This window comes from Protopterus annectens, chromosome 5.part0 (genome assembly GCF_019279795.1).
Source record: "Protopterus annectens isolate FY-2018-M chromosome 5.part0, PAN1.0, whole genome shotgun sequence".
NCBI lineage: Eukaryota > Metazoa > Chordata > Ceratodontiformes > Protopteridae > Protopterus > Protopterus annectens.
The window spans coordinates 450,892,255-450,918,138 of NC_056735.1; the positions used below are offsets into that span (position 1 = coordinate 450,892,255).

The 25,884-nt window shown below is 36.7% G+C and overlaps 1 protein-coding gene across 3 annotated transcripts in view; it reads left to right on the plus strand.

Moving 5' to 3' along the window:
- GK (glycerol kinase) overlaps positions 1 to 25,884 on the plus strand; it is a 609,816-nt gene that overhangs the window by 230,243 nt on the left and 353,689 nt on the right. For all 3 annotated transcript variants that reach the window (XM_044072382.1, XM_044072384.1, XM_044072383.1), the window contains exon 8: positions 7,378 to 7,444. In XM_044072382.1, the coding sequence (XP_043928317.1) occupies positions 7,378 to 7,444 (67 nt within the window). The remainder of the gene's footprint in view (positions 1 to 7,377; positions 7,445 to 25,884) is intronic.

The window sequence follows — 25,884 nt, forward strand, 5'->3', positions numbered from 1 at the left end:
TCTGTACCCATGAGCTACCACATAGGTGGTAGTCTACTTAACACCGAAAGTGTGATAAGAGACCTTGGGACACAGGTGGACAGCAGTCTCTCCTTTGATAATCACATCCCCACAGTAGTCAGGAAATCCTTCTACGTTGCACACCTCATCACAAAAGGTTTCTCATCCAGGAAAAGAAGAGTTTATTGTTCCCCTCTACTCATCACTCATTAGACCCATTATAGAGTACAGCGCCCCTTTTGGTATGTACCTCACAAGACATCTACAACAACTGGAAAGGCCGCAGAACTACCTCATAAAGGGGATTACTGGCCTCAAACAGATGCCCTATGCAGACAGTCTCAAACTCCAGCTTTACTCCATTGCATATCGCCTACTCAGAGGCGATCTCTGCCTAACATACAAAGCTATGTCAAACCCAGAGCTGTTGGACATGCCCCACTTAAAGAAATCCCAATCCCTCCGAGTTGCACGCTATAGAGACCTAAACCTTGTCACCACAATAAACAGAACATGCTGGAGGGATAGATTCCTGTCCCACAGACTTCCCATACTTTTGAACAAACTACCTGTCTATATCAAACAAAGCTCCTCATTAGCACTCCAAAAAAAATCGTGATGATTGGATGGGAAGTAGGAAACTCACCCCGGGGATCACCTCTGTGGCTCTGCTCGACAGGGGCACAGGAAAATAATTTTCTTGGGTGGCAAAAGCCAGGGTACCTTTTTGGCTAGGCTTGTATAGGCCCTAGGGCCGATAGCCTAGTACCTACCTATGAACCTATGAGTTAAAATAAGGTGTGTTCTGTAAAATCAAGGATGGTTGAGAGGTATATGAGGTATGTGGGGGATGGCAATGGTTTGTAATTTTTTTCATTCATTTGATTACAGTGAGACATCTCAGATGTAGACAGTCAAGAAAGCAAATGCAATTGCTGGTTGCATATCTGTGTGTGCATGTGTGTGTATGTGTATGTTTGCGTGTGTGTCTTGTGTACTCGTGCATCTAAGTTTCTATGTGTTTGACAGACTTTTTCTCATTTTTTTTTGTCTAACTTGTGTTTGCTTAATTTCCTTTGGTGTAAGCAATACTGCCTTTTATGTAATGCATTGAAAACTTTATTACATAAAATAGCTTTACTTATTAATCACTGTGTTTATATCTGACAGGCGCTCCTTTTTCTACCCTCATTCCAAGTTTCTATTTCCTTTCATTCCCTGTCTATCTGATTTTGTTGAAATGAACTGTATGAGTAACATAATTTGGGATTCCTGTGCCACTGTATAAAAATGGCTGTAGAGCATTTTCTTTTAACAAGTGGTGATCTTCATTTTTAGGTTTCTAGTTAATGAGCTTATTTGTATATATTTGGAAGGTTACAGCGGGTAGTCTTTTTCTTTCTGTAAAGGGCTGAAGCAGGTTTATGTAATATGCATCATGGTAATCATATCTTCCTGTGGACATGTTGCAGAGACATTGTGCAATGTATGCATAACTTTAGCATAGGGGATTCAGAATGCAGTAATGCCCACACCATTGCTAGGTTTGAGTGGATAGCTAAGACAATTGGTGAGACTGTGTTGAAGCATGCTTAATTCAGGCTTGAATACTGTGTTTGGACTTCAACTGGCTGTGGCCTGTTTGCTGTGAACGCTTTGGGTTGTTAACATTAAACCAGAGCACAAGACAGCTCATACTAGTAGACCAGCTTAATGTCTGTGTGTTGTACTTAGAGGTACTTTAATCTGGTGGTTTGGGGCCTGGTAGGAGTATGGAGCAGTAGACTAATACCACTGATTGCAAGTCAGTCTGTCCCTCATTATCAGCTGATGTCCCTTTTATTTAGAGTATCTAACTTAGTAAATGGAAATTATTATGGGTTGTCGCAGGCTTGTTGTATTTGTGAATTCTGTATTTAGACGTCGACTGGTCAGGGGCCATTTTTTTTTACAAACAGTACAGGTTGCTAACATTTGTTAAACAAAGCAGAATCAGAGCACCAAACAGCTTACCCTACCAGTTAAAGAGGGGAATAAGACTGCAAGGGAGCTGTGCTATGTGAAGTTTAATGCCAGTGTACCTCTCTGGGACTGGCTGCCTTTTGGTAAAGAGACTTTTAACACTGTTATTAAATGCCAATTAAGTCTGTGTGAATTCCTGTGGGACTGGCTGCTGTGTTGTGGTACATGGATTTCTTGAAATGCAACATATTTGTAAAGAGATTTGTGTTATAAAACAACAAACAAAAAATAACCTGACAGTATGGCATTGCGAGCTATATGCAACCACTACTTTCCACTTCTATTTATCTAGCAACTGTATTTTTCTCTGCTTTGCTTGACATGTATTGTGTTTGTTTTCTGCTGCATTTATTCTTTTTTTTTTGTTTCACAATTTGTTACTTTAAAAATCTGTAACTGTGCAAATTGTTTTGTGTACAAGTAAATGGACGAGCCATTTATAGTGTGTTTATATCGTATCTGTTTCTGCCTTTACTTGTTGAAAAAAAAAAAAAAAAAAATGTTTTCCGTTTTACCTAGTTTACACTCAGTCCCAAAGGCCCAGTTTATGATCCCTGGGCCCCGTTTGCAGTTCTTGAATACTGTAACTCACCTAATTTGGAACAGGGAGACAGTCCTGCCACTCAGTGGGAGTAGCATTGAGCCGGTTCGCCTGTTGGTCCAGTTTTGTGAGTGTTCCTGTAGTTTCAGCTCGTTTTATTGCCAGTTTTTCTTTCAGCCCCCTTCCTAAAAAGCCAACTGCTTTAAAAGCGGATTGATTGATAAGCTGTGCGCGAGTGCTTTACGCGCTGCACAGCAGCAGCTACTGATAGCTGCTATTTAAGCAAATATAATTAGCAGATTTAAAATATTGTGCTTCCCTAAATTACACCCCTATAATTTACCTTTCAAATTAATCACCTAAACTATAACTACAAAAGATCATCTCTACTCTAAAATGCAGACTCTCTTCTACTGTTAAACCTACTACCCCCATTCTCTATGTCTTAACCCTTCACTACTGGCCTCCTTGTCACTTGCTCCCGCAAAATGCAGCACCCCATTCATAGTCACCAACAAATCCCCATACCCCAGTTTTTTGTCCCCCATTCTAGCATGTTTTTGATCCCCTGTCTGTCCTCCCTTTCAGTTCAAGAACTAATAGCAATCCTGGGATAGCACAATTGCCTCAGATACTGACAAAATGTACTCCTCCCACAAAACACAACACTCATGAGAGATGCAAACTATATACACAAATTGGAAAAGAGATTCTTCTCAAACTAGAATCTGAGAAGATTCAACAAAGGACTAGTTACCAAAACTCTAGGCGAGGAGAAGGAACATAGTATACAACTCAAATCAGTCTATAAACATAGTAAAAGACCACACTCAGGTAGACCACAACAACACAAACAAAGCTACAATAACTAAAGATCAAAAAAAACACACCCTCACAGACACAACACCTGCAAACAAAAAGACTCACAGTCCCAGAGCAGAACACAAACAACACCCAGCAAAACACAGCCAGACACTAACACAACACACCTGCATTAAGGACAAACACAATGCCAGAGACTAGTCATTGGTGACTCCATGAAAGGTCACACACATCGCGCACTCCACTAGCTGGAACGTGGCAAGGAGAAGGTCACAGTAAGCTGTCTGTCGGCCACCTGAATCATCACGAAGGTGTAAGGCTGACCCCAGACGTACCCTGACAGCAGCATCACGCATGACTCAGTCATTGTCCACGCTGGTGTGCAGGGGCTATGACACCTTGATTCGTAATGAACTCACCAAGAGAGATGCCACAATACAGATTAGATGATCAGCTTGGAAATTGGCTGATAGCTTGGTCCAATCTTATTAGATCCAGTATTCGTTCGTCTGGATAGACAGATTTAACGTTTCACGCTTTTTCTAAGGGACTCTGCCATCACAGAGAGGGATCAGTATTTCCGGACATGGGATGACATGCTGGACAAACCCCAAACGCTGCCCATTAGGGCTACTGGCAATTCTGAACCTACCACCCCCCAACACAAAACACAAAACTAAGGGTAATGCTGCTCAATGGGTCACCCTGGAACCACCAATTGGAACACAACTCTAAAAAACTAACTCGCATCTGCTCAAAAAAAGTGTGACAGAAACCTCTGTTCAATGCCAGAAAGAAAGGAACAGCGCTGGAGCAGGAACATGTCATGCCAGTGCCCTAAATCTCAAAAATGGTGTGAAAGAAACCTTCTCAATCCATAGAATCAACCTCAGGTCATGCTCAAAAGATCAGTCTGCGTCCCCCCCCAAGCCAGGACAATACATCGCAGAATGAGGGGTATCCATATTCATCAAGACTTGTAGCATGTCAAGACTGGTGGCAACGAGATGCATGGAATTCTCATCACCTTGACTGCAACACTAAGTGGATAAATGTACGCAAACACCATCGAGACATGTTACTTCTAATTACCCTCTCATAGACTTGCTCTTGCATATCAAGCCCAAAACGAACTGTTAAAACCTGCCAAATTCCCAAAGGGCCTAATACCCCATCAAAGAGTCACTAATATACTCAAGAGGAACACTCCTAGCCCAAAAGACACCCGAATATCTAAGTCCAATGAATGCATATTCTCAAATGCAAACAATCCTCGCAAAGAAATCCCCATAAGATGGATACACAAACATCATGAGCAACGTCTCCATAATAACCAAGACCACAGTAAGAATCCTTGAGAAAAATATCACCACTTCGGATCACAAAAGTGTGGTCTAATCTGGCTGGGAATGATGGAAAACCAGACCACAACTAATAAACTCCCAGGTAAAACATCTTTAGCACCTGCACTAAACTTACAAACCACTGTAAAAGCAACTCTTTAACTCCCTTACCAAAGGCGAGCCCAACAAGGTCTCCCCAGCCATAAAACCGCAAGGCAAGAAACAGTACCTGCAGCAAAAACTTAAACAAATGTCTCACCAACATCAGCAGGACTGCAACCACAAGGCAGTCAATCCAGTCTAGTAGAAAAGAGAGAAAAGCCACAAGACTCAAAAGACAATCATAAGGCCTTCTTTAACTAAGAAAATCTAAAAAAGGAAACCCCACCCTCTAGAAGTAACCAGTAAAAATGAACTTAGATTACCTTGAAACCATCCATAAGTAACATAAGAGAGCTCGCATAAAAAGAGAGTGCAAAAATCCTCCCCCAAGAGGAGATATCCTAACTCAAAAAACAATGATAAAGCCATCTCTTACTGCCCAAGAAACTCCCCAAACTGGGGCAAATGATCAGCATCCCCACAAACCTGATGATAAAAACTACCAGCTGACGTGTCCATCAACTCCCAAAGGGACTACAACCACAGCTAGACAGCTGAAAACATCAAAAACTACCAGCTGATAATGCAATGAGATTAGTCTCGCACCTCAACTGTGGTCCCACTCACAAAGGCGGTGCCCACCCCACTTGGGGACCACCGGTTGTCCCCCTTGAGGTGACTCCTGTGTCATGGAGAGAATAATGACCCCATAAATAAATACATAGGAATCAAAAGCTTCTTGGATCATATGCATTCCTGCCTTTGGGATCCCATTACACTTCATTAAGCTTGTTTTACCACTTTGCCTGGAAACCATCCATTGAATTTGACAAAAGCTTTAAGCCTTGATGAACGGGAGAGGAAGCCATACAATAGGACCCACTGGGATAAGGATTTGAAATCATCAGCGAAATGACTTTTTCTACATCACCAACCCAGCTTGCTGCCGGCAAAGGATGCCTTTCAGGGTTTAAGTTGTCTTTGACAAATTTACCTGGGTACATCACAAAGTGGTGTCCCATAGGGCTCGTAGCCGATCTGGCTAAGGCCTTCCACATCTACTCCCTTCCAACACTCATCACAGAAAAAAAGAGGAGCGATAAAGCCGCAGATGACGCAACGCCATAGGTTGAACATCCTGAAGTGACAGGTTCAGAAGGGTCTCACAGGGTCGGATATTGCAAAGTTTTATCAAAAGGTGTGTTAAAAAGCGCGGAAATGGTGCCACTTCAGCCCCTAAAGTTACCCTAACTAATTTCAGTGTGGGCATCCACTTCTGGGTCTGACAAAGTTATCAGGAATGCAGATGAGTTGATAATCTGTCATTCTGACCAAAACATAAAGGGCCTGGGAAAATACACTGACACATCTCGGGTATGGCGATTGCATCTAGAACAAGGGAGGCCATGAAATTTGTTTAATGCCAAAACATATGGACCAAAAATAGATAGACTGGAGGTCTGTCATTCGGAATTTACCCCCCTTATCATCAAGTGGCAGTTGGAGTAGCTGTGTTCCTCACCAGTTATCAGGACCTTGTCTGTCATGTCCACAACTAGTCTGTGTTTCTCATCATTGAGATATCTCGCCATCACGGCACCTTCTACATTGCCTTACCAACATACAAGGCGTCAATATCTAGATCAAAATATGTCATAATCAACCTTCTAGATCCCACTCAGAGCCACAAGGCTGTTCTGAGTCTGACCAACCATCACGGAAGCTGTCTTGAGGATAGATTCCCAACCAAAGGATGGGTGCTGTGGAACAAACAAACCTGCAATCTGCATCAAAGAGCACCAGCTGGTTTGTTCAAGAGAAATCTTGACCCTATTATGGGAGCCTGAGGCAAGATTGGGATTACCCCAGTGTCAAGATCAGTGGTGATCAATGAAACAAGTGTCTCCAGATATAGCCAGGGGTGGTATGGAAGCCACAAAACGAGCCATGCTTTAAAGACCCCAGCGATACCCTAGATAGAACTCATGATTCCATGAACTGCTTTAGTACTACGTGACCATGTGCTGGCTTTAAGATGGACCTTTATTTGGGGGTGTAGCAAGATGGATGACTACATGGGGCAGGGAAATATTGATGATGGGGTTAGCAGTGTTGAACCTTAGAGGACAGTTTAAAAATGGCTACACCCCTGCTTACAAAGCCAGTCCTGACATCCATTGTTCTAGTTCAAGAAGTAGGAACCCCCTGCAAGACAATGGTACTAAAGCTACATTACTGTAGTGAGTATATTACATAACTGTTCAGTGAGTTACTGTTAACTTTCCTTCCACTGAGTGGGAAACTGTAGGGTGGGATGCTTTGTAATTAAGCAGCAGAGGGGAGATAGGAGGTGTCAATTACAGTGGTTTATAATATGCATTTATTTTCTGTGTCCTAACTTTTGAAAATTAGACCAATCTTATTATCTGGCCATTGCATAGAAAGGGCTACCGATTCAGAAAAGTTATTTTTGTTGATTTGCATTCATGTATAAATACCTGTATTTTAATGGTATCAGACTCATTTACTTTTCTCAAAACCTTTTAGGTTCTTTGATGTCCCGATGGACATCCTTCCAAAAGTGAGAAGCTCTTCTGAGATATATGGCATAATGGTAAGCTATTATTTCCACTGTTTTCTCAAATGTAAGGGTAGACAACTAAGCAAAAGATATACATACTGAACTTGCAATTCTCTCACACATAAATAGCTTTTAATCCACAGCCATATTTATTTACTTAATGTCTCAAAGATTTCAGTGATTAGGAAATATGAGGTAGTTGGTGACCTAGCAGTGTGTACAGGTGAAAAGTTAAAAATGTCTGTCCTGGACATAGAAATCCAGAGTCAGTGTATTGTGTGCAGATGCCAGCATCTTTTATGCTGGAAGATATAAGAAAAAGTTTGGTGTCCTTTAAATAGAATAAACGTCCCTAGGTTTCAGATGTACCCCCTGCCTAATGCTGAGCTTGTAAGGTAGATTGACTATTTATGCAAATAAAATCATGCTAGAGAGTCATTAGAAACCTGTTATCTCACTAACGTAGCCAAGCAGTATTATTCAGCAGTGTACTTTCTGGCCAGATGGACCCCCTTCTGACAGTAAAGATGACCCTGTATTTTGTGGGAGTAAAGGCTGGGGAGGAGCCCACTTCCTTGGAGTAAGAATTCAGACCACCTGCTAAAAGTATTGAGGTTTACTTTTGAGGACTGTGTGTTGCAGTTTGCATAAGATGTACTTATCCGGTTCAGTGAATGCTACTCTTCCTAGACTCCTTAACTTTGTATCCCTGTTTTTCAAGCAACAGTAAAAAGGTGCATTAACCATATATAGTGATTTATGTAGTTGTGGTCAGATCTTATCCATCCCCACAACCTTACCACCTAGTAACTATTTAATTGCTACAGTGAACAACTCTGCAGTAATGGTTCCAATCCTACCCATGCTTTTGACACTACTTTTTCAAGGGAGGCATGTCTACTGTGTTCAGGACTTGCTCAGAGTGTACCTTCCACTTCTGAAAACTGGCTCCAGAAGGTCACCATTTATCCATTATTGCCGAGAATAGCCTTATCAGTCACAACTCATCAGACTATCTGGACTCCACAATTAAAGAAATGGCTGAAAGTTTGTGGATACTGAAATAGTCAAAGTCAGAATTGTATGGACATAACACAAGTTCAGTTATGGAAATAACCACTGTCCCACCAAAACATATTTTCTTTGAACAGCATTAACAGAAGAGATGTGCTGTTTGTTTTTGTTAATGTGCAATTATCATGATCAACTGTATTTTACTGTCATTTATTAAAAGCATGGTTTGACACTAACTTGTAGGCAAAAGAAAACCACATTTAGCTGTGAAGTACTACAGCACTTTCTGCATCCGAAAGATGCACAATACCATATCACCCTTTTACAATCCAGATGCAGTGAGAGATGAAAATGGAATAGTCCAAATGAATCGGGAAAATATTTTGGCATAAAAATAAGAATATCTCACATGCTCTTGTCCTGAAAATGCAACTAGAGATGATGCTATTTAACATTAGGTCAAAGTTACAGTAGCCTAAACTATTTGGGCTATATGCTGCTTAGGATATGACCACTGGCCAGTTTTCAAAGATTCAGGGCACCTTCCACATGCCCTAACTGCCAGAGGCTCGAGCAGAGCCACATAAAGAGAGAAGTTTGGGTGCCAAAAACTGCAGAGCTTACTTGCCACTGCTTTCTTGCCACTGAAGTGTACTCCCTATACAGGCTTTGTGGATCTGAAAGTCAGCTAGTGGTCCTTCAAGGCTGGCAGATAAGTACCCTGCTGGGAAAATCCGTTAATTCATACATTTTTCTGAGGAAACCTGTGTTCTTATTTTGAATTTGTTTACTTTATGCTAAGAAAATTATTTTTATGGAATGTCATGACTTGCTTTGGAGTTTTACTCCATATACATGTGTGTGAGATCTGTTTTTTTTTTTTCTACTTATTTTCCACATATTTATGTAGAACTTTTGTGTTATGGGCAGGATATTATGTTTTTGGAGACTGTCAGTCTGACTTTGTATCAACACTCTCCATCTTTTCAGATTCTAGTGCTGTTTGTGAGAAAGGGGAGGTATTGATGTGGGCAGATAGCTTCTATCTCTTGTGCTAAGAAGTTGTATGCCTAGAAGACTGATGCCTTCCTCATTCTAATGGAAGGGCATGTTCCTGTATACCTTTCTACCATTTCCTCTGATACCCATGGTTCTTCTAAAGATTCTAAATGACTCTCCAAAGATAGTGGTAGAGACTTTCTTTTGGTCCAGGCAACAGTGGTTCACCCATCTTTTGAAATTAGCTAAGAGTAGTTTACCATGTCCCCCACAGACTGGATTTACTCACACAAAACTTGTGTTTTATATACCAAAGCCTAAAACAATTAATTTCACTGCCTGGATGACAGTTTTGATACCCTTTATGCACCTTTTTCTGATGTGCTGCAGGTACTGAAGGAGGCTAACAAAACCTGATACTAGAAAATCTTATGTGTGCAAGTGGAAGAGATGTTCTAGTTAGTGGCATCCTAAGAACCGGGACCCATTTAAGGCCTGAATGCTGTTGATTATAGATTATTTGTGTGAGTTATCCTCTGGCCTTTCTTACCCAGCTATTAAGATTAATCTTTTGGCTATTTATGCTTGTCTGCCCTTTAAATTTCCCACCTACTCTCGTCATACAGTTTTTCAAAGGGGCTTTGCATACCTGCCCATCTAGAAAACCAGTGGCTGCTCCTTTGCATCTTAACTTTGTGTTTGAAAAACTAACACTTCTTCCATTTGAAGCAGCTCATAGGTTTAATTTCAGGTTCTTGACTTAGCAAATTGTTACCTTTTGCTTTAACTTCTACAAGATTCCACAAGAACAGGGTTTCTTTGAGAACACACTCGTATTTAATGGCTAAAGTGGTTTCAGAATTTACCTTAAGCTTATCTATTAGTCTCCCTGTATTCTTTTTAGAACCTAAAAACAAGGGAGAAAGAATCCTGCATACACTATGTCAACAGGCAAGCTCAGATACTACTTGGACAGAAAAAAAATCCTTGAGGAAAGGTGATCAGCTGCTTTTGTTCTATAAAGATAAGAAAAAAGAACAACCAGTGTCAAAGCAAACACTTTCTAGATGGTTGTCTTTTTCACTATAGCAAACCACTTTAAGGCATGGTTAGGTCCCACTCTTCAAGATTTGGCCTCTTCTATGGCCGTCTGGAAAGGAGTAGACTCTAGATGTATATTAAAGGTGGCAGTTTTGTCCTCTGTACATACTTCTGCAAACCATTGTAAACTGAATTCCTTTTTCCAGTCCAGAACAAGCTTTGCTAGAACCATCCAACAGGGACTCCAGGATTCTCAAATTATTTTTCCTACCCAAATAGCTTAGGCTGCTGCAATAGTGATCTAATGTTGAGCATAGAACAGTTGTATAAGTATATTTAACGTAGCAGAAGATGTTCTAATAAAGATGTCTAGATCACGTTATTGAAATCTTACTACATCGAATCACTAAAGGTCGACCTCTAGTGATCGATGTAGTAAAAATCGGGTAACACTTAAAAAACAAAAATAAAAACTAACTAGCGTAGGCAGGGGGCATGACCCACTGCACCCCCACCCCCACCCCACTTAAATATTCCAACTCCGAGACCGCACTACATTGAGGTAAATGGAAATATCCCCCTATGGAGATTTCCATTTACCTGCACGATGTTCTGTGGTTTCGATGTTGTGGTGCCGACAATATCAGCTTCGATATTGTCTGCTTTCGACATTGTTAAATAGACCCTAATAGAGCACTGTCGAAGTAGCCGTCCTTTTGTTTTGTTTTTGATGTATTGCCAGGCTGTGAATGTATATACCTTTGTGTATAGGGTTACATATGTTTTATTACTGTATTTTCCTTTCCTAGCCTTTTTCCTTTCAGGACTTTAGCCTCCTGTCTTAAGGCAAGAAAACTCTGAACTGTATGGTGCCCAAACTGAACTCTGCTCAAGGCTCTGGCAGTTAAGACACTTGAAGGTGTCCTGCAGCTTTGAAAACCTGGCCAGTAGTTATATCCAAAGCAGGATATAACCACAGTAACATAGGCTACTGCAGGTGTGATCTATTAGAATATTTACCATTAAGGTAAGTTTGCTTACTCAACTGTACTTTTATTTGCATTCAGAAACATTCATTAATTTCATAAAATCCTGTGTCATGACTGAGGTGTGATCAGACACCTGCTTCAGATTTTAGCACATTGAAATATCCACATCACCAGTTAAAGAAAGGCATCCTGCTGCAATTCAAGGTAGAAGAAATGGCCTGTTTAGACTGCTCAGCTGATGAAGTTAGCACTCTGTAGCTGCCTTTCCTTAATTCTCCCTCTTAAAGCTATTTTCTCCATGTTGTGTTACATGCATACATTTCGTTATAAATAGCCACATTTGTGGAAGATCTTTCCATTTTTCATTCCCTGTTCTGTAACACCTTTACTGAATTATCTCTTAAGACATAAGCAAGCATACATTTATATAAAAGCAAACAAACCATATTAACATATTCCCAGTTGCAAACATTCTACATCACATATTAAATCAGAATTACACAAATTGATCAATTCCTGCCTTTCTGTTAAACTTCACTCCTCCAAAACATTATTCTGCATATATTATTCCCTAAATTTCCATTGTTTCCATGTAATGTGCTCCTATCCTTTTATAAACATACCACTTCAGTTCTTTTATCACTGTTTCAGTACTCAGCACTTCAGATCCAATTGTTTTAGACTTGGAGTACCATATTCTAGTAATTGCTTTCTTGGCAGTGACCAGAATTAACCATAACAAGGCCTTAATATGTCTAGGCAAATTAGATATTGTATCCCAAAAAATGTCCTTGGTTACACCATTTTGCTCACCCAGTATTTCTGACAGAGTGCTCTGTAAAGAATTTTTGAAGTCTTCCAGCTCATTACACACCATTTACATTCCCAAAACCCTTTTCTTCCCCATCACACCTATAACACTTGCCATCCTTCCTCATCACCTCTAACATTTACCATCTATCTGAGAAAAAATTTTGGAGTCTGTTTGGGATATAAAATACCTATGCAAACACTTAATCTTAAATCTTCTAGACTTTGTTGCATATTTGGGAGCCATACATATGTCCTTCCATTGTTTTCTTGTGAATTGCATATCTAATCTCTCTTCCCAATCTTTTCTAACCTCCTGTGATTGATTCCTATAGTTACTGTGCAGTATTTCATATGTTCTGGTAATTATACATTTTTAATAGTAGTGCTTGTTCTAGATTCAATTAAAAACCCTACCAGAGCAGGGCTTTCACTTAGTATCCCCCCCCTTTCCCTTTGCCTATACTCCGATATCAATCCATAAGGCAGTCTCTGGCCTGCAATCCAAATGTCTTCTTGGCTTCCCATTCTGTTACTACAACCTGCCCAGTTATTTGCTCCCAATACCTTTGGTTCCTTTACCAGTTTTCTCCATTAAATTCCAGCTCCCTCTTGCCTATTCTCTCTAACCCTGTCCACCTCTGCTTTGATGAAAAAAATACTTTATTTCGATGAAAAAACTTTGCATTGTAGTTGGTGATTCTTTCTTCTATGGCCTTCCTTGGAATTCTTTTTTTAACTGTTTCTTCACAATTGTGTTGCATAGCTTTATGTACCCTAATCAAGTCTCCTCTTGCACTCTCTCTTGTCTACCAAGAGTACATTACAAGTCTTTTTAGCTTCTCATCACATTTTCATCCTTTCCATGTAGTAGCATAATAATCTGTAATATCTAGAAAACTAGATACAACACTCTAACCATGGACATATCAGTACATATCAGTACATTGTATCGTATGCAAATGCTTCTGTTTTCCTCGAATCTTTACCCTTCATTATTAGAGTTAAAAGACTGATGATAATTTTAAGTCTTGTGTCATTTTTCAGATCTACATTATGTTTTAAAGTTTATATTCACTACCAGAACTGTGACAATTCCAAATTCAGCAATGTATATTCCTATGCAGTAAATATTTTAACATACTCCTATTTGTCCATACTGTTAATCAGTTCAGACCCAGATTTGGACAGTAACATTGTCAGTTATAGCAGCTCATATCTTATCACCATTTGCAAACAATATAACTTTATTCTTTATCCCTTATTTGAAATAAACAACTTGATCAATGCAGACAATAGTAATGAACCCTGAAGATACTGCTGCATGCAGTTCCAATTCTATTGTATGATACTTTGCACTTTTTTCCTAGTAATGAACCTTGCAGAATACATGCAGTTCTTTTTCCCCCCAATATTTTTATTAAAGATAAAATAAGAGAATAAACACTGTCTGTCTAATACATTGATCATGCTGAACAGACAAATTTTAAGAACAATGAAAGTAAATCAACTATTTACAGAGGCCTGAAAAATGTTTGAATATTATCGATATTTTAGGAAAAAAACCTTCAGTGAAGCAAGCAAATGATGATTAAACAGGGTTAAAAATCTGTTCAGAAAGCCTCAATTAGTTATGAAACCTTTGTCTATGGATTGTTAGTAAAACTCATCAGATATATTGTAAGTTCTTTAGTTCTGACTTCTTTATTTATGCTTCCTTCTAGTAAGGAGAAAAATTCACCAAAACTCAGAGAGGTGGTAGAGGTCCATTTCCTTGTAATACATTTCCTGGCTACTGCTAATCCATTCATCCTCAACCCCTTTTCCCATTTTGTACATGGGGTCAGGGTGTCACTTCCGCAGTGACAATCATCTCAAACACAGGTTTACACCACCGGGTTACTAGCCAATATTGTCCATAAGTATGACTTTGATTTATTCAAAGAAAAGATTTCATCAACATTAAGAAAACTGAAAAGAAAGCTGAAAGAAAATCATCAACATCTTTCCAAAAATTACTTAGTTTAGAAATATGGAACCAATCTCCATTATATGACGTTAGATATCTCCAGCAAATGATGTTCGATTTTTTTTGAATTTAGCAATTTTGTCAAGAGTTAAAAATATCATTTGTAAAAACTTCCAAGTAAATACACTCTGATATTGGCCCAAAGAAGTAAATTTTATTGAAGACAGAATTTTAAGTTTTCTTGTCTGGGAGAGACTATATGGTAAGCCTTTAGTCACTGTGTTCCATAGCTTAGTTGTTAAAATGGACCTATAATTTAACAAAATGCTGTATAATTTGGACAATAAGTTGACAAACTGTTGGTCATTAAGTATTTCAGATATGACTGTGATTAAGGGAGGTTGATCTAAATATGAAGAGTTCTGAATAATTCTGCATAAGTCTTGAGAATAAGCAATTACACTTTGTAGTAATAACCAGTCTTGCAATGATAAGTTATAGTCTTTTATAATTTGCTGAAGTTGTAATGTTTCCACATCTTTAATGCATTGTTTCCAACAAATACAATTTTTAGTTTCCCATTCATTAAAGATATTAATGTGAAGCTTATCTTGGAATTTTTTTGTGATTTTAAAGGGAATTATTAGATCAAACCAGGATTTGATATCTGCATTCAAGTATATTATTTTTCAAAAGTTGTTAGTTATTTAGATAGTTTAGTTCGGGTTTTGTCACATTATATTGAACAGTATGACTAAGAAGAAACCAGATCTTATTGGAGGGATGTTTGGAAGGAATTTTACAAGACAGTGAGTTTCCATTCTGTATTAGAGCTATATGGAGATCTTTCCAGTTTGAATTGTAATTTGGATCAATCCAATTTATTGTACTTTTAAGTAATGATGCTTTGATATAGGTTTCCAAGTCAGTTAATCTTAAACCACTGCCATCCCAAGATCTAATGTGGTGTGTATACGCAATCCTATTTTTGTTCGGGTACCATAGGAAGTTTAATAAAGTTTTATTTATGAGTTTAATATAATTATTCCTAGGATGGGTGTCAAAAGCCAAAACAAAATATACATTTTTTGAAAGGGGAGTAGTTTTTAACAATTGCAGTCTGTCCTTGAATGAAAGAAACGTATCATTCCAGCTGCTTATTTACATATTTACCTGAGATATTATGTTTTAATAATTTGTTTCTCTTGTTTTTTCCAAGTTTTTGCATAAGGTTATCCCTAAGCAGTTTAGTGTATTAACTTCCTCTCCAATGATTCCTTGGTTAACTAGTTGATATTTCCCTTTGTCATTAAGAATAATATGTTTAGATTTTTGCTTATTAAAGTGCAGACCTGAAAATTTTTCAAAGTTATTTATTATTGCGTCTAGTTCTAATTCTTTATTTGACTTGGGTAAGGCAGCAAAATATCATCTGCAAATAGCGCTATTTTAGAATTGTATTGATTATAAATATTAATGCCTTCAATTTCTTGATATTTTTCATTGATGCTAATATTTCTCTGACAAGGGCAAATAATATTGGGGATAAAGGGCAACCTTGTTTGGTGCCTTTGGTTATAAGGATGCACTTTGAAGTGAAGGGCCCTAATTTGACTTGTGCCAAATTATCTTTATAATAGCCTTTATCATGGAGATGAACAATATTGGAAACGAGAATGCGTTTAGTGTTTCAAACAAAAAAATCCCAGTTTACTGAATGAAATGCTTTTTCTATGTCTAGACTCAAACAAAGCTTCTTTATTTTCTTTAAGAATTCTATTAATGTTAATATTCTTTTGATATTATCACGAGTGTGCCTTTTATGAATAAACCTGGTTTGGTCATTATGAACTAATTGTGAAAGTGGAACTTTTATTTTGTTCACAAATATAGACTAAGATTTTGTCATCATTATTTAATAAGGAAATCAGTCTATATGATTTACATAACTGCGGATCTTTGATTTAAGAATAGGATAGGGGTATTCTAGGAGTATTGGCAAGAGGGAGGTATCAAATTTTTAGTTTGTATTTGAACCACAGTGTTATGTAATAAAGTTAAAATTGAATCTGGAAAAAGCTTATAAATCTTTGCTATAATGCCATCTATGATGGGAACCTTGTTAGGTTTAAAGGTTTTGATTTTATTTTTGATTTCATTTAGAGTTATTTGTTAAATGAAACATGAGCTAGTACTGTATGATTGTTTGGTTTCCAAACCTCCTCCTCTGTATTTTTAAAATGGGTTTCCTATAGGAATGATATTTGTGGTTTGTTTCATGTAAGGTATATTAAAAGTTTTGGCCTCTTTTTTAATTATTGATGCCATTTTTATTAACTGAGGATAAAGACAAAGACATGGTGAGTTATAGGAGTAGTTTATCCAATGGTCAGTAATAATTGGTTTTATCTCAAAGCATTCAATGAAAATTGAGACTTAAAAACTTTATTTGCATAAGTGACATGGTTGCAAGAATCATGATTGGGAATATGATGTGAAGTATATTATAATCAGGCCTGAGTGTAAAACGAAACAAAATAATCATATTAAAAAGAGAAACAAATAGTGTATTTCCCCAACATATACATGGAATTGAAAAAAATCTCAGTTTGAAAGATGAGATAAAATCAATCAAACTGCTTTCCCAAGCCATCATGAACGTACCTATCAGCTCTAAAATGTACTAATAGAGACTTGTGCTGTAAACATACAACTGAACAGTGTCCACTAAGTTATTAAAATGTATTGAGGAAAAAGGAGAAATGCACGTATATTAGCATCTTAAGTTACGTATGTAATACTGGATGTTGAGGTTCCCATCTTTGACATGAGTTATTATGAGATCAGATGAGTTTAAAATAAGTGCAAAATCTTAATCTATTAGCTAGTCAATAAGAATTAATATTTTAATTGTTATCCAAAAATAGCCACAGTGGTGCAGTGGTTAGCGTTGTTGCCTCACAGCAAGAGGTTCTCCCGTTCGATTCTTGGCTGGAGCACCTTCTGTGTGGAGTCTGCATGTCCTTCCCATGGTCAAGTGATGTTAAAGACATGCAGGTAGGTGCGAACGTGAATGGGCATGCCTTCGTTGAAGGTTGGTCGTCTGGCTGGCAACTCAGCACCGTAAAATCCACTGCCAATCATGAGCAGACCGTGGTCTGAAGAAGCATTTGCAAAAGTGCTTACCTGGAACATGTTCAATAAATTTGTTTTATTTTAAACGGCAAGTTCTGTATCGTTTTGTATAGACATTATTGCACGCTTTTTATGTAAGCAGGAGACTATACCTCTGTGGTCACTTTTCAGCCTATTTACCTATTCATTAACTCATGTTATTGTTTAATGTATTTAATGTGTTAAGTACATCAATTGCCATTTTTCCCTTCTTGTATATATTGTTAGTGTTAACCACTTGTCTTTGATTAGTGTACTGAATGTTTTGCTCCTGCGCTGAATCTGAAGAGGTCCAAACAAGCATTTATTTTTTCCCTGTTACTAAAGTTTAATTTGTTTCAATTTCCTGAGAATTTTTAATCTCTCTTTTACAAATTAGTACAAAAATGTTTAGAAAAATTAATTCTTAAATTAATTCAGAAAAATTAATTAATAAATTAGAATAATTCTAATAGTTTGCCCTGTAAACACAGAACAAAAAAATGTAAGAATTATTTCCCATTGTCTTTGTACGTTACCTTATTAACTTCTTCATTAATATCTGATGTACCTTTGCTCCATATACCTTAATAGATTTCTTTTCCCAGCCTTTATACCCACTATAAGTTTACTGTCTCATTTTCCTTGCCATCTCATTTGTCACTTATTTCATTTTTTTCATATTCACTTGTACAGTTAGCAGTAAGTTTTCCACATCTTGCTGTCACGTTCTCTCTCTTAAAGTTGATAACATTGTTAAGTGAATATTAGTTTTTCCATTTCTTTTGCATTTTCCAAGTTTTAGATCTTCCTCCATTCCCTTTCAGATTCCCATTTGAATGGTTTCCCTGAGTTGTTCAACGTCTATTGATAATTTCCAGTCTTTGTTTTAGTTATCTGTGTTATTTTTAATAGTTAGCACCCCCATGTCCCATAGACCCACCATGGAGACCTCAATGTTTTTCATTAATAAATTATTCCCTTTGTCCTTCTTGTAAACCATAGTGTGTGTGTGGGGGGGGGGGCATGGCCTGGCCTGGCCTGGCCACTGTTACAGTATGTTGAGACCGTTCTTTCCTACTCATTCAGATATATAGAGAACAGTATATAGAATTCAGTTTTCATATTATATTCTGTAGTATGTTGCATAGAACCTTTCTTGTCAGATAATTGAATCATTTAATTGTCTCTGTTCACTCAATAATTAGGCATATTCCATATATCTTTTGCTATATTAAACTTTCACATTATAATCACACTTTTCTTACTGCCCTGTTTGTGACTTTTTTGCTTAAATAATTAATCATTTAATTTAGGAGTATTTGGAGATTTTTAAAATGCATCTGATTGTCATGACATTCAAATGACAACCATGGTTTCACTGTTAATCCACTTACATTTGAAAACTCTCTGGTTACTTTGTCCACTTGTTTCCTCTTATAGTTCTCTAGCTTACTAAATTGCTACTGTCATCATTGCCTTTTTCTGCAACATCCAAACATTACAAAATCAGATACTTTCATTTTCAGTCCGTAAACCATTCCTTACATTTCCTTAATCTCCATTCTAGAGTTTGTTACACCTATTGTGCTAGCCTGCCTTCTACTTGCCACTGTGTATAATTCTCCACATTTCTTGCTTAATGCACTAACATTATAATTTTACTTTGCCCCATCAATTTTCTGCTTTTTATATTCCAAACCTTCGTATTTCTGTTATAATGCAGTATTTATTCTCATTATGATGCAGTAATCCTTATCACCATCTTCTTCATTTATAATTAGTTGTCAAACTGAACCATTCCCTGTTTCCAGAATAGTTTAAAGGAATCCACGAAATAGTAGAGCTTTCTAGATCCCTCTAAATATTGTCATATGTCTAACCCATTGACACAGGGGATGAAGCATTTACTATGGCCCAGGTGACCCAAATTCAATTGTCAGGTTGGGCCTTTGACCGAAAAGGCAGGGTGGATGGACTTGCCTGTCCTGTTGGGGAGGGTCCATGCTGGTCTAGGGGGTCATTTCAAGTCTTCATGTAGGACAGAGCTGGGAATGATCAGACTGAGCATGCAGTATAGCCAAGGAGACATGGTTGTTCCAAGGACCTTGGGATGCATACCCTAATTGCCAACTCAACAATATGATGGCATACTGTTATGTGGTATGGCCAAAAAAAAGCAGTGTCTGCAGACACGTACTCTGCTACACATCCAGAACACTGCTTTCTGCTTCCACTTCTTACTCTGTTGGGCAGTATCATCTTGGGGATAGTACCAGACTAGTATTGCTCTCCACTTCCCCTTCCATCCTCCCACAACCTGGAGGTAATACTGGTGTTTCTCTCAAGCAGTTAGGAAAAGTGCCTGACAGCTGATGGCCAAGCTACAGCTGTGGGACAAAAACAATGCTATTGTACTTTGTGAGCTGAGGTGAAATCTATCCTGTATGAAAAGTGCTGCTTTTCCCATTTGTCTGCTGTATTTGGCTATTATTGCATACCCCTTGTTCTTTACCCTACTCTAATCCAGCTATAGAATGTTTAAGTCCTTTCTTTGTCAGCTTTACTTGCTCTGTGCACTAACGTTACATCATAGAAAGCCAGTGTTCTACCCAATTACTTGCATCTGGTTACCGTTTTCTTGCTGTAATGGTTGCATCCTCCACTGTACACTTTTATCGTTTTTCACATATGGAGCACAGTATTTGGTTTCTTCAAAAATGGCCACAAACTTTAGCTTCATTAAGCCTGATGAAAGTTTGTTAAAACAGATGACACATTTTTGAAAACTATGACTGCGGTGGTGGTGTTGTGGTAGCATTGTCGCCTCACAGTAAGACGTTGACCGGTTCGATTCTCTGCTAGAGCGTCTTCTGCGTGGAGACATGCGTGAATGGGTGTACCTTCATTGAAGGTTGTGCATCAGGGCTGGCAACTCTGCATGTAAAAATCTACTGCCAATCATTAGCGGACCGGAGTTCCGCTGTGGCGACCCCTAACCGGGAAAAGCCGAAAGACACAACATGCTCTTTCTATGGGTCAGAAACAGTAATGTTACATATAAACCAGCACTAATTTACTTCTAAAACAATTATGTTTTATTTAATGACTGATTAATGTTTTGATTACTTTGAAGCTTATTTTCCATGGAGACCCAGGGAGAAGCTCCAGTAATTAGTATATCAATTTATAATTCTAATCAAAGCAAATAACATTTAGTTGCAGATGCACAATAGTTAATGTGAAGAATTTATGGCATAACAAAAGATCGAAGTAAATGTGTGTGCAGCAGTAAAAGATTAAGGAACTACAGTGGCATATATAGTTTGAAGTATAATTGAATGTAATCCATGAACATTTTATTACATTGAATTTATTTGGTATAAACCTTAATGAGAACTCAATTGAAAATGTTTTATTCCATTTTATTTTACAGTAAATCTGAGTAACTTTTTATTATCTGAAATTGAAAATTTATGTTTAAGTATTGCAGTAATCTCATAACAATTTCTAAATAAAATAAAATAGTGACGCTACGATTAAACAAAATACAAAACAAAAAATAGTGGTGTTCACAGCAGCTGATGATAGGATTCTATACAGTACACAGCAAATGAATTTTAACACGCTGGATAACATTAAAAATACACTTTATTATAGATTAAGCGCTTTCGTCCAGTATAAACCTGGACTTCATCAGAATCTAAAATGCTTCCACAAGGGAGGACCCATAAATAGGACCTACATCCACAAATAATTACTCAATTTAAAAACATCATCCACTTAAAACTCCTTCCATTTAAAGGGCAACCATCAAAATACAGAACCTTTACATACAGCATGAATAAAAAGGCAGTATACTAAACTGAATGCTGCAATAAAAGACAAAGTTGTAAAAACAATGATTAAAATATTAAAAAATTATTAAAAAAATGTACAAGACCTATTGATATTAAATATATGTAATACACATTGAAATATGTTTGACAAATAAATACATAAAAACAGGCAATATAATCATCCCCCCAAAAAAATACATTACTTCATTTCTACCTTAAAAAAATCATCTCCCAAAGACCTAAGTTTCAATATTGATTAGAGGGGAATGTTGTCATTTATACTTGAAAAACATGTGGCATTAAATAAGCATCAACTGCCATCTAACTTTTTCTTCTAAAAAATGTTTTACATCACCGCCCCTCAGATTATAACTAATCTTGTCAAGGATGCCAAATTTAAAACTAAAACCATTCGAACTTGATGACAAATATCTGAAAAGCACATTATTATTTTGTTTCTTAATTTGATACAAATTTTCAAATAACCTATTCTTAAGAGCTCTGTATGCCTTGCCCACATAGAAGGCGGGAGGTCCCAAACAATTAGTTAAATAAATAATCTGTTTCATTAAACAGTTACCACTTTTAAACCAATATTATGAAGACTAAAACTAACGTCTGACAGTCAAGTATAAAAGGGCATTGGTTACAAGAACCACATTTGTTAGTACCTTCTTGATTCTTAGAAAAGAAAAACCAAAGTGATAGTAACAAATAACGCCAAGTCGATGCTGAAAGAAATCCATGCATGCACTTCTTCAGACAAGTTTGTACAGGAAAATATACGGATATATATACATGCTGACAATGCCACTTTAATTAAACAATTAAATAATTAATCAATCATTAAACAGCTCAAATAGATTACTCTGTTCTAATATACTACAGAGAAATCATTGTGAATTTTTACATCTACTATTCTTTCTAAACATTCACTATAATTCCATTTTCATTAAACGAACTTTTTAAACATTGGTTTTCTTATTAGCCCAATGAATTTTTAAACCAATGAATTTTAAAAAATGAATTTTAAAAAACAACTTACTTTACAAGTAAAAAGCAGAAATAAATTTATATAGGAAAAAATATATATATGAAATGTGTATTTTATATTTATTTTTTTAAAAAATCCCAATTATACCATGCCAAAATTAATTATTATAAAATATATATATGTATATTCTCTTTAGATATGTTAATGCATTAATAAGCTTGAATCCAGAAAAAATAATATTAATAAATATTGTTTAAAAAAATTTTTAAAAAAATTTTATAATGAATCTATAATAAGTATTTTATCTATCAAGAGCTCTCAGCTTTAATAAACATTTAATCGAGCACATATCGTTTATCCCAGGATATGAACTGCCATAGGAGTTTGAGTGTCAAGTGCCAAGGTCCCCCTCTAGGATTTTTATGTACAATTTCAACCACATTGAATAGAAAACTTGATTCTTCTTGTACTTTGACCAGGTCTTGCATGTTCAAAATTATTCTTTAAATTAACACCTGTTTTATACACAAAGGTGGTTTGATTTAAATGACAAATTGTGTGATGAGTTCAGGACATTGTTTGACAAATTTGGTTTTGATTATTTGCGATTGTTAATAAAATATAATGATGTGAAATAGTCCTCTTATAGAGGAAGTTGTGAAACTTATGACATTACTAATCTAATGTTCACACAATGGGAGGACGTCTATAAAAAGCAATTTATTTTAGTTGATGTGTGACAAAACGTTTTTTAAGAAAACTAAAAAAAAAATTGAGAGGGACCTAAAACAATATAGTAACAAATTAGTTTACACTTGGAATAAAAAAGTTAAGAAGGAAATTTGTTTTAATTATACAGAGAAAGAGGCATCTTTGAAATGAGGTGGACAAGATGGGCAAATATCCTCTGGAAATTTTTATGTGAGGAGAAATCAGGTATTCAAATCCACCAGACAGAATTACAGGGATTCAGGGCAGCAAGGGTTTCAAAAGTGATGGAAGTGGGAACAAATCGACAGGAATAGAGTTCATCTGAGATGAAAGTCAGTCAATAGGTAGTATGTAAAGAGCATTTTTCATTGTTTTCCAAAGGAATGCTTTTTGCTGCCACTAAGATTTTAATTTCGTTGACACCTTGATAGAAACCAAGTTATATCTTAGGAAATTAAACTATAAATTTTAAAGACTGAACGGGTAAAGGCAGAGATAATATTTGATTTTAAAGAAAAAGTAAGTTTAATCCCTATTACACCCCACCTTATCTGTGTTAAAGAAAGTTATCGCTGAAGATTTATATAAATTACAGGTGAAGTCGAAGGCAAAAAAAAAAATGTTTACAACTTTACTAAAGCAGAGTGGAATGTGTTTCGGGAGTTGTGTAACGACCATTCCATTCATGTTATGAAGCCTGATAAGGGAGGGGGTATAGTACTTTTTGATGTGTTGGAATATTTTAAAATAATGTGTAACATTTTAAATGACACTAAGAATTATGAAGTCATTTCTTTAAAAGAAATGAATATTGCACATAGGAGAATTGATTCATATTTAAAAGAATATCTACTTGCTCAAAGAATTACTTTAGGTTCATGTAATTTCTTAAAGGTAAAGAACCCAATTATTTCAAAATATTTGGCATACCAAAGGTCCACAAGGATATTATAAAGCCTCCCTTTCCTCCCATTGTCTCTGGTAATAAATCTAAGGCATACCCTTATGCGGTTGTTATTGATAGGTGGTTAAAATTGATGATGATGATGTTTTTGCTATTGTAGAAATGCATACTATTTTGTGATGTTTGTCTTTGATTTATAAAATCGCATGCTAATTTGTTATAATCTGTGTATCTAAAATCTACTTGTATTGTATTTTTCTGTGGAGCTTTTCTCCCTGGGCTTCCACTGAAAATGGGCCTCTGGCCCAGTTAGACATTCCCGGTCAACAAAATGTAATAAATAAAACACACCTGTTTTAATGTTCAGCACTTGCTTAAGGAATCATGGGACTTTTTAGGATATTTAAGGGATGCTTTATGGGAAAAGGATTTACTATTTTTAGCTACAGGTGTTATAGATTTATTTTCATCAGTACCTAAGGAAGAAGGATTGGACCTTTTTTGTAACGGTACAATGAAGTTTTCTAAATTAGAAGATACAGTTAATATGTGAATTCATGACTACTGTTTTGAACAATAATTTTATTTACTTCATGGGAGAATATTTTAGACAAATAAGAGTTGTTGCTATGGGGTTCTATTGTGCCCTCATATTTGCAACCCTAGTTTATGCTGGAATGTGAAGCAAGTCATGTTTTTAATAGTACTTTTTTGAGAACATTAAGTTATGCATCTGCTTTTTGGATGATATCTTTGTTTTATGGAAGGGATCAGTCTAAGAAATAGAGGAATTTGTTTTGTATTTAAATCAGGCAAATGTATTTTTGAAGTTTACACATTTGGTGGTGCTGCGGTAGCGTTGTCGCCTCACAGTAAGACGTTTTCCTGTTTGATTCTCAGCTAGAGCGTCTTCTGTGTGGAGACATGCGTGAATGGGCGTACCTTCATTGAAGGTTGTGCATCAGGGCCGGCAACTCAGCATGTAAAAATCTACCGTCAATCATTAGCGGACCGGAGTTCCGCTGTGGCGACCCCTAGCCGGGAAAAGCCGAAAGACACAACAACGCATCATTTTAGTAAATATGGTATTCCCTATTTGGATACTTTTATGTCACATTCTGATGTTGGGTTGAAATTTAATATGTATCGAAAACCAACATTCAGTAACTCCTGTTTGCAATATTCAAGTTGCCATCCCCTTAGAAAAAAGTATACTTAAGGGCCAGTATATAAGGGCAGCGAGGATGACATCCACCTTTGAGAATGTAGTCAAGGAAATGGAAATAGTAGGGGTATGTTTTTGGAGAGAGAATACCCCTTAAAATTGGTAAAGGATGTGACAAAATATGTATTGTCTCAATGGAGCATTGGGTATAAACCTCTACTTGGTATAGGTTTGGAACAATCTGTAGAAAGAGATGTAGGTAATGATTTTTATAGGGCTCTGGCACTTGAATATAAGCCCCATGCAAGGGAAATTAAAAATATCTTCACAAGGAATGGGAACATTTTGAGATATAATACAGATATTTTTAACCTTTTGGGGGACAAACCCACCTTTGTGTATAAGACCGGTGCTAATTTAAAGAATAATTGTGAACATGCAAGACCTGGTTAAAGTACAAGTATGAAGAATCGAGAAGTTACTAACAAATGTGATTCTTGTAACCAATGCCCTTTTGTACTTGGCTGTGGGACATTGATTGTTGACAATATTTAAGTTTAAAGGTGGTAACTATTTATCGAAATGGGTTATTTAGCTAAATCTTTGGGATGTCCCGCCTTCGATGTGGCCAAGATAGACAGAGCCCTTAAGAATAGGATATATAAACATTTGTATCAAATTAAGAAACAAAATAGTAATAATGCACTTTTCAGGCATTTGTCATCAAGTTTGACTTGTTTTACTTTTAAATTAGGCATCCTTGACAAGATTAGTTATAATCTGAGGGGCGGTGACATACAAATTTTTTTAGACGAAAAAGAAGTTAGATGGCAGTTGATGCTTAATGCCACTTGTTTAATGGGTATAAATGACAACATTCCCCTC